Raw genomic sequence first — 10564 nt, 5'->3', positions numbered from 1 at the left:
GTCTTACGCCATTTCTCCATTATCTTCAAACACAATCCTTTGGTAAGCCAACTTGTAGCCTCACACTTTGAGCTTATGTCACGGAAAATAAACGGTTATTTACATTTACTCGCGGGCCACCAGGGGGAGCCCGCGGACCATAAATTTGGTCCTGTGATCACAATTTGAGCAATACTGCGGTAGACCTGTGAGCTCTGTAATCTCAAGGTTCTATGTTTTCATATTCAATCATAGAACTGTAGGGAATCAGATTACCTAATTCACCAGCCGTGAAGTATGTGGAGCAAAATGACCAATAAAACAATAATGAGCCAAATATTACCAAAACTTTGAGCATATAAAACAAACTAAATCTCACTTGGTTTTCTTGGCTGCGCCTTCTTGTAAATAAAGAGTGACTTCACATTTGGATGATCGTCCGGAGCCATGGTTTGCTCTTTTTTTTTTTTTTTTTAAACGAAGACTTTCTATCTGATGCTGCCAGAACACCAGTGTTTCAGTTTTCCAGGTCTGTCTGACCTCCCAGAGCAAATAATGATGCAACGAGCAGTTCACATCTGCTGGGTCTCTGCTAAGGCGCTGAAGAAGCTGGCCTCAGTCTGAAAGGAAATATTTTTTCCCAAATAACAGAAGAATCATTAGTCATGATTGTCTTTAAATAGTTCTGCACTTACTTTGTAAACAACCTGTTTTCGTCTGGCCACTTTGAGGTTGCATGACTCCGTGTTGCAACCAAACTGAATATGATGAGCAGATATAGAAGGTCGGTGTTTATTTCTAAAGCTTACACTGCAGCTGCTAAAAAAAAAAAAAAAAAAAAAAAGAAAGAAAACAGGAGGTGGATGTTTTGCTACTGTATATGGACATCAATCTGTTTCCTTTCCTGTATTGAGGATAACATTTTTGCACAGCTTGCAAAAATTTAATTCACTGCAAGCATAACAACAGAGCATAGATCTCTGTTGTTATCCTTCTCGACACATTCAGCTCTGTACTCAATGATTTGGGGATTGAATCTAATGTGGCCGTAGGCGAGGATGATGGCTGAGATTCCAATGCAGGATTCTACTTTGAATTTAGCCATTTTAACCATTGTGGCTGGATGTGTGTTGAGGACCATCCTGCTGGAAGGTGAACCGCCATCTCTTGCAATCTCTTAAGTTTTCTTCAAATATTGTCCTGCATGTTTTTAACTCACCCATGAACTTGAAAAAAACTCCCCTTCACCATGATGCTGCTACCACTGTGTGCCACCATGGGATTTGGTGGTAGTTGGTGCACATTTGCATAGACATTTTAGGGAAAAAAATATCAAGATAATAAAAAAACACTTCTATGGGAAACCTATATTACTTGCATAAAAATCGAAATTGGAACCTTTAGACTTGCTTGCTGCAAGTAAACAGTGCCGGCTATTACAGCTTCCGTTCACCTCTTTTTATTACAGAAATAAATATCCTTTTCAACTACAAAATTTTACATGTGTGTGCATTGTATTTGTTAGTATTCATAGTTGTGACTATTGCTCTTATTTGTACATTTCCAGTTATCTTATACGTTTTTTTTTGTTTGTTTGTTTCTGTTGTTGTTGTTCTTAGATATTTTGACATTTTTGACATGGAAATGAATACCACTATCATCAGGTGTCTAGGGTGAAAATAGAAATTTGTACCAATAGTTATTATATGGCCGTTAAAAATCTCCGAAACGCAGATATGTGTGCACAAAAGTACTAAAGTTTATTGCACGATCCTGCCTTCTATCTGTGTTTACACATCTTGATCCTCTAGATGCTGCTGCTGCTGCTGCTGCAACCTGAAAAGTCGGACTGAGAATCCTCCTCCTGTTTCACGCAGTGCTCACACTTCAGAGCCGTGTGCGTATCCGTGGGAGAAAAATTCACCGGTTAAAATCCAGTCTCCAGCCCTCCACCTTGTGGTCCACACGCAGCAATGGATCCCTGCACGCATTGCCGGAAATTGGGCATGGAAAACAAACACACACACACGCACACACACACACGCACCTACACACACTCACGCACACACTTCACTGACACAGGTGGTTTGGACTAAATATATGTGCTGCTATAAATAAACCCGAGCTAAAAATAAGCCGGACTGGGGGAAAAATGAAGGCTGTGTGAAAACATGAAGCTTGTGGGGTTAATGTTTGGAATGAATTAGTGAGCAGGAAGAATGGTTCAGCTGGAAGACAACATGGTTAAGGACCGACCTAAAATTACAGGGCAACAGATGCACAGTCTAAACATCTAAAGCAACCCGATAGCTCAGTGGAGAAAGACAGTCATATCATAATGCAGGCATGTAGGCCCTGTATTGAGTGAGTCAGTCTTTCCGACAGAACACTTTTTCTCCCCCCCCCCCCCTTCCAAAGCCTCATTTTAACAAACTCAAAGTGCAAAGAGAACATACATCACCAAAATCACCTTTTGTTTATTTGCAATTCAAATGTTAATTTTTTTTGTAAATTAGTTTACATTGAGCCTAAAAGCGGCTGCACTACTTTAAATAAATCAATAAAACAACAACATACAGGTGATATTGTGCAGATTTTTTTAAAAGCATCCACTGCTGCTCTCCTGGTAATTATTTCCATGTCTCGGTTTCCTTTCAAATCCCTGATTTGGGTTTAATTTGTCGTCGCCTAATTTGCTTCACTTCCACGCTGTGACCTGCACACATGAGCGGTGTCGGTCAAACATGAAAACACGATCACTCAGCCAGTTCCACGGTGCGCGCTCCCCAAACCCACCCCACCTCACCCTCCACTTCATCTAACCCTCAAACTCCCCCCGCCCCTGTCCCTCTGCCATTGGTTGGGCGCGGAGCGGGGGGCGGGTCGCGATGGAGCAGGCGATTTAAAATGGTTTGGGGGAACTCAGCGCGAAGCACATTATCAAGACCGGTCATCCAGAGACACGAGGGACGTCTCAGCTCGTTAGTGCCAAAGTAAATAATAAGCGGAGCGGTTAAACGGAGGCCACAGGAGGTTCTGGATTATATTTCAGACATCTTGATCCAAGCCGGTCCACAGATGCTCAACAGGTAGGAGCAGCTTATTGCACAAACTGTTTGTAATAAGACCGTAAACAGTCGAAGTAGTTTTAAAGTGCTTTTATTTGAATTATTTTTGATTCAACTCCTGACTTTGATGGGTTCAGATGTTTCTCTTTGACGCTCAGACTTCCTGCCTTTTACACTCCAAATGCGCGCGGTCACATCTGTCTGACAGCCCGCGGAAAAGTTTAATTTTTTTCTCACTCATTTCATTTTTTTTTTTTTTTTTTTTTTTTTATGGGTAAAATGTGGATGTGGGTCTCTATGTGCGGGATTGCTTCATATTACAGCGCATTTCCCCCCAGCCCTGCACCTGTTAAAATGTGTCCTGCGGGTTTGGTACGTTCTCTGTCAGACAAGTAATAAATGTTTCAAATTATATACAAGCCAGCATAAGATGGTCAGAGAGTTTTGAACATCTGTTTAACTTTCTGCTTGCAAAACAGCCGGGAATAAAAATGAAAGGTGTCGCTTAGATTTGTATGCATTTAATTAATATTTCATAAATTAAAACAACATCCAACAGCAATGTGCTGTAAAATAATCAGACTTCCTTCATCACGCTATGCAGCCTGCGTTGCATTTGACTGTGGATGCACATCAAAAATGCGTCTAAATTACCCACTGATATTTTGCCCAGCTGTAGCTTTTGATGATTAACACAGCAGAGAAGTTGCGTCAGCCATATGTTGCGCCGGTGTGAAACTTCACTTTGAATCAGCAGAGGTTGCGCAGTGTACACACCCTACTTGTGGTACCGGTACATCTGAAGAAGCTTCTAGCTCTCTCTACCTGATTCCCTTTCACAAGCATTATGCAAGATAGAGAAGTTCACTGCGAGTTAAAGAAATAAAATAAATAAATCATAGTTCAGCTGGTCCATTATGACTTTTGTCGCCAGGACAGCCAGACCTAATGAGAGATGCTTTGGTTCTGCTGGGAGAAGCACAGCAGAAAGATGAAATCCCTCCAGCGGGAGTTTGTTGTGAGTCAACAAGCTGTGCATCATAAATGGAGCTCATGCTTCTGCTCCAAAGAACAAGTGCACAAACCCTGGGAGTGACATTAGGTCACCAACCGAACGTCAACAAAATATGCAGCTTTCAATGCCGACTAGACACAGACATTACACATTTTATCAGTTGTGCACAAAATTTATGCCATATGCAGTATTTTGCAAACACATGACATTATGCTTTATATATTTGTGTAACTTTACAAGTTTTGTTGTATTTTGTATCATTTGTTGCATGTTATGTACATTCTGACAGAGAATGACTCGTTTCCTTAGTAAAGAAAAACAAACAAAACATTAAACTATTTACCTGATCTGGTATTTGCCATATAAACTCTGTAATGCTAAACTGAATTGGAAATTATCAGATCATGAGGGGCATCTAAGAAAAGTAAGACTGTTTTGTAAATGGGCAAAATCTGGACTGAAGTGCAATTACTGTGCAACCTCTGTTAGTTCAAGCTGCAATATAAATTACAGTTAAATTTTTATGTTTGTCAAAATGGGGTAAACTCTGAGTTTGAGACAAGTTCCCTCATCCTAGGCTTTAGGTTCCTGATTGTTTTTCTCAGGCTGCATAAACGCTGCATAAATCCATCTCCAGTGATTTAATGTTGTTTTATGTTTTCTTATTTGAATAAAGTTTACCGATTCTGTTTTCACTAGTTTATCTAACAGATCATTATCTCTGTGTTTCTGCAGCAGATGTCGTTGATGAGGTCCAGTGCCCCAATGAAAGAGGAGTGACCACTTCATCCTCCTCCTCTTGTACTCCCACCCTGAGGCGTCCCTTCTGCCGCCTCATTTTGTCACCATTTTCTCCCTTAGTTGGTCTCCCGAAGCGTTTCAAAACTGTTTCTCCAACGCTTCTTCCAGAAACTCAGACTGTTCTCTAAAGCAGAAGCAGCACAGCCCTCCCAGACTGAGGTGATGGGAAGTGTGCGAGCCAGCCGCTACAGCACCGTGTCATCAGAAGAGGACAGCATGAAGCTCGCCACCACGGGGGTACCAAACGGCAAGGCTAAGGTGCACACGAGACACCAGCCGCAGAGCCGCTTCGTGAAGAAAGACGGCCACTGCAATGTGCAGTTCATCAACGTGAGCGAGAAAGGTCAGCGCTACTTGGCCGACATCTTCACCACGTGCGTGGACATCCGCTGGAGGTGGATGTTCATCATCTTCTGCCTTGCCTTCCTCCTGTCGTGGCTGTTCTTCGGCTGCATCTTCTGGCTTGTGGCCATCTTTCATGGGGACTTGGAAAGTGATACCAAGAAGTGCATCTCCAACGTGAGCAGCTTCACTGCTGCCTTTCTCTTCTCCATCGAGACCCAGACTACCATTGGCTACGGCTACAGATACGTGACAGAGGAATGCCCCGTTGCGGTCTTCATGGTGGTTTTTCAAAGCATTGTTGGATGCATCATCGATGCCTTCATCATTGGTGCGGTCATGGCCAAAATGGCAAAACCCAAGAAGAGAAACGAAACTCTGGTGTTTAGTCACAACGCCACAGTGGCCATGAGGGATAACAAGCTTTGCCTGATGTGGCGCGTGGGCAACTTGAGGAAGAGCCACCTGGTTGAGGCACACGTTCGAGCTCAACTCCTCAAATCTAGAACGACAGCGGAGGGAGAGTACATCCCTCTTGACCAAATGGACATAGATGTAGGCTTCGACAGCGGAGTCGACCGCATCTTTCTGGTCACCCCGATCACTATCGTCCATGACATCAATGAGGACAGCCCCTTTTACAACATGAGCAAGCAGGATCTGGAAAACTCAGACTTTGAAATTGTGGTGATCCTAGAGGGCATGGTGGAAGCCACGGCAATGACCACGCAGTGCCGCAGTTCGTACGTTGCCAACGAGATCCTGTGGGGCCACCGCTTCGAGCCTGTTCTCTTCGAGGATAAGAACTACTACAAGGTGGACTACTCTCGCTTCCACAAGACATACGAGGTGCTAAACACTCCCCTATGCAGTGCCAGAGACCTGGCAGAGAAAAAATACATCCTGTCCAACACCAATTCCTTCTGTTATGAAAATGAGATGGCACTAGACAAAAAGGAGGACACGGATGAGGGCAACGGGGGCAGCGTCGGTCCCGACGGCACCCAGATGGACAGCATCTCAGAGACTGAACACAGCCAAGCCATGGTACCGCTGGAACCAAGGACTCTGAGGCGAGAATCAGAAATATGACGACTCAGACTTCTCATGAGAGACTGAAAGAAAAACAAAAACAACAAAAAAACATCTCCTCTCTGCTCTGAAGGCTTGATAAGCCAAGTCAGGAAGGGGAAGTCAAGTGGTACTGCTGTGGGAAGCCGGAAAAGGTCCAGGACTCTATGTAAGGGGTCTGTCTTTACTTTGACTACACACAGTATGATGAAACACAGCACTATGAAGCATGTGCTCAATGCAGAACTAATTCTCCTCCAAGAACTCCCCACTAATGTGTGCTCCGTCTCTGCAAAGAGGAAGCAGGTTGTTGTAATGACCTCAGAAGTGAAGAAATGTACCTGGATGTCCCGTCTAGCAAGTACAAGGCGCTTTCTGAGTTTTTTTTAGATTTTTAGTGCTGCTACAGGATAGAGAAATGACACACTCGCATCTCTTTCATTTTAACGCTTTTACCTAGAACCAAAGAGTTAAAAAAGAAAAAGTCGGAACAAAGAAGGTACAAAGCAGAGTATTTGTTCCTGAGCTGGTCTCAGAGCAAGAAGATATCACAGATCACTGTCTCTGTATGCAATAAAAGAAATAAAAAATGTGTCCTCTGACGTGACAGCGCTGATTCTCTGAGCTTATGTTTTACAGCAGTTGATCGTAACGTATGCTAAGAGCTGCTCAAATCAACTGAAACCTCTGAGCAGAGCAGTGTTATTCCCTCAAAACTGACAGAAACCATTAATTTAAAGAGAGTTATAGGGTTTAACTATGGGGGATGTGAATGTTCCAAAAGAAGTGCTGCTAAGGTGTTGCTTCAGTTTTTTTCTTTTTTTTTTTTTTTGGAGTTTGTTACTGAAAAATACCAAAGAGTATTACTATCATAGTTATGTTTGTTTAAACCAACACCTGATTAGATTTTGGTACAGAAAAGTAGAATATTCTAGGGAATTTTAATAATGTTTGTTTTTAAAGAATGTGTGTACAGTTTCTTTTAATATTTTTGTTTTCTTTACAGTGATCATCCTTATCTTGAGCCACTTCATCAAGCCTTAATCTGAGTGGTCAGAATGACCAGAGAAATATAAGTTGGTTTTTGTAGTTTTCAGAACTAAAACATTTTGTTTTTTTTTTGGATGATTCTTTTTTATTATTTTTGTCTTCAACTTGAATTAAAAAAATATGTTGATTACTAAAGACAAACCTACTTCACAGGTTTTAAAATATGATGAAGCAATGCAAGATTAGAAACTACAATCTCTGAACGAAGATTGTGTCATAACCTCTAACTGAATCCGCTTCTTTTGTGCTGTGAGAAGACTAAAGATCATCTTTCAACATCAACACTACCTGAGTCTTTGTTCTGTGTTGAGAATGTAAGACTTGAAAAAAAAAAGAAAAAAAAAAAATTCAAAGCCAAATGTACTGTAACCCCAGCACATGAAGGTCTGCTGCACAAAGAAAAACACATTTATATCATGTATGTTTTGTTGAAAACAAACAAACAAAAAAAAAACCAGACGGAAAGCCGCTCGGCTACACATGTAAATACTTGTCCTCCCTGTTGCAGTTGTTTTTTGTTAGGGGTCTTCCAAATGTACTGCAAAGTCACAGAATGTACAGATTTTTGTATTATTGTTATTATTATTATTATTGTACATTATATTGCTATTTTTCAATAAAATGTCAATGGACAAATATAATCACTGTGTCAATAATTTCTCTTTCATTTATCACTTAGTTTTTTATATAGGGACAAGCATCTGGTATCAGCAAAAATCCAATACTCGAGACATTAGCAGCCTAAGCAAATTCACAAGACCCATCAACAGCAAAGCCTTTGATGACATAAAATATACGGTTTAAAATGAAATACAAAGAGTAAAAAAATAGGAGCCACTCGGACACAACAGTAGAAAACAAAAACACAGAAATGCTGTAAATTACGTGAGTCAAAGTGCTTTACAATTTCACCAAACACTAAGATGAATACAGTGTAAACAGCTGATGAAATACAATAAGAGATACGAGCCAATGTAAGGAATAAGATTGATACAAAATCATTTTAAATCTCACTTTTAGCTCAAAGCCATTTAAATAAATGGTGACTTTCATGGCAAGAGGACATATCCCTTCAAAAGGAAACTGATTCAGCTTAAATCAAAATGATTCTAAGCTTCAAGGTCAATTTTGTACCTCTTTGATCAGGGCAGCACAAAATCGCACGAGGGGCTCTCTATGTACATGGAGCATTTTCTCTATAAGCTCTTCAGAGAAACCACTTAAAACTTTAATACCAAGATGAAAAACTTTCCAACAAAACTTAGAATATTGTCTCCATTGATGAAGAAGAAATCCAGGGCCAGTTTTCCCTACTGACATGCAAGAGAAGATGACTTACGTCTTCCCTGAAACTTCACTTTTAGCTGAGTGACATTTCTTTTTAGCGAGCCGCACTGATTGTACTGACGAGCGATGTAACACCAACCTGCTACCTCACCTTCTTTCACTCCATGTAGGCGGGATTAACACCTTCTTTTGTTTCCTCCATCTGCTCTCAGAAATGCTTCACTTTCATCCACCTCCCATCCCACCTTAGACTGTTTCTGTCATCCGTCTCTGGAGTTATATAACGGATCCAGGAGATGAAATCCAACAATCAAGTTGAGAGAAGATTTTTGATTTAAAAATTAACTTTAAGTAAACCAATGTCCTCTATTTTGGTAAGTACAAAATAGAGGACATTTTGTACTTACCAAAGTACAAACCTTCTCACAGGTTAATCTGTGAGAAGGTTAAAGGAGTCCATGTGTCTACAATAAACATTTACTGTAACATTTTTTTTATTAGCATATATATCAAGGCTTTATTGAATTCAATCTTTTATGTAATATTTATGTAACTTTAATTTGCTTAAATATTTAAAAAAATGGTTTTTCAATTTCACTGTTTTGAAATTGTGAAAAGCTTCATATGTGAAAGTACTGGATTATGAAAGCCACACTGTTAAAAAATATCAGCTTTGGTGGCGATGGTAGCTGCCAGTCGAGAACTGGATTTTGATCTTTGTCAAAAAAAACAACAACAAAAAAAAAAATAAAACACAATACTTAAACTATATAATGAAATTTTGTAATATCATTTTACCTGTTGCAGAGGACAAATACTCAGAGAACTTAAATAAATGTAATGCTTTGAAAATAATGTGAGGCTATATTGCCACCTTCCTGAAATAATGGCCAAAGTCAGTTCCCGAAAAAGTGATTTTTTTTTTTTTTTTTGCCTAAATCATCTTTGGCAAAAACATTAGGTGTTGACTTTTCTGTCATAATCATTTGTGGCAAAAAATGACTTAGGCCATTATTTTAGGAAGATGATTATATCTGAAAATTGAATCATTTTGTCAAGTGTTATAGACTCTGACATTTATAAGCAATTAATCAATTCAAAGAAAGAAAAAATCTGTTCTGTACGATGCACTTTACGTCCACAGGTAGAAAAGGACCGTCACTGACGCAGCTGAAAGAAAAACCTCAAAAACGAAGTTTTCTGAGAGGCTCTCGAGTGAGTGTGTGTGTGTGATCTTTTCTTTTCAGATAAGCTGCGTTATCTGACACATCTTGATCATGTTAAAAAGTGAGAGATACAATCTTTATTTTTTGTAATCTATCCTCTGTCTGAGACATTAGGCTTAAATCCTCACCGCGTAGCATAAGTGAAATGTTTGAAATTTTTACTTGGAAAAGAAACAAAGCTTCTTTATTGCTATTTTGGTAAACAAAAGCACTTTTTTTTTTCTTACATCCAAAACTTGGCTCTATTTTGTCAATGCAGGGTGGGAAAATAAGGAGGCACTTTCCGGTCACACCATTTAATATTGCTTTTATTTATTGGATTATTAATATAAAGTTGAGAGCAGGAAAGGCCCATCCTGCTAGGAAGGAAGAATAGTAGCACATTGTTAAGGCGAGAGCAGCAGAACCTCACTGCTGTAGGTGAACGGCTGCTTCTGCTGTGCCGTTTATAACAATAACTGTGAATCAGTTCAACAAACAATCAAAGGTAAATGTTAAGCCAGCTCCCATTATTTCTGTGTAAACATCTGACATATCAAATAGCCGAGCCAATTACTCATTTTATCACTATTTATTTGTGCCCAGCGTCCGCTGAGCCCCGGTCAAGATTTAAGCAGCGAGCGTAATCTGGAAGTAACAATGCAGGAGTTAACGCGCTTGGATCTGCAACACAAACACAGCCTGCGCTCCTGAACTATAACCGGAACGCCGGGCTTTTGCGGAGG

General features: G+C 40.2%; 1 protein-coding gene across 2 annotated transcripts; it reads left to right on the top strand.

Annotated features, from left to right (window-relative positions):
* Window positions 1-2904: 2904 nt before the first annotated feature.
* Window positions 2905-7660, top strand: LOC106942683 (inward rectifier potassium channel 2-like). Of its 2 annotated transcripts, none has more exons than XM_015026010.1 (2): window positions 2905-3068; window positions 4801-7660. In XM_015026010.1, exon 2 carries the CDS (start codon window positions 5026-5028, stop codon window positions 6295-6297), a length of 1272 nt encoding a protein of 423 aa, XP_014881496.1. In that variant the 5' UTR covers window positions 2905-3068; window positions 4801-5025; the 3' UTR covers window positions 6298-7660. The 2 variants fall into 2 exon arrangements, with proteins under 2 accessions (XP_014881496.1, XP_014881495.1); XM_015026009.1 differs by having other exon boundaries at window positions 4798-7660.
* The last annotated feature ends 2904 nt before the right edge of the window (window positions 7661-10564 follow it).

Source organism: Poecilia latipinna, unplaced genomic scaffold (genome assembly GCF_001443285.1).
Source record: "Poecilia latipinna isolate Pla-1442-1.1 unplaced genomic scaffold, P_latipinna-1.0 Scaffold4472, whole genome shotgun sequence".
Classification (NCBI taxonomy): Eukaryota; Metazoa; Chordata; class Actinopteri; order Cyprinodontiformes; family Poeciliidae; genus Poecilia; species Poecilia latipinna.
The sequence above is the reverse complement of the archived record's forward strand: the minus strand, read 5'-3'. Positions and strand labels throughout refer to the sequence as shown.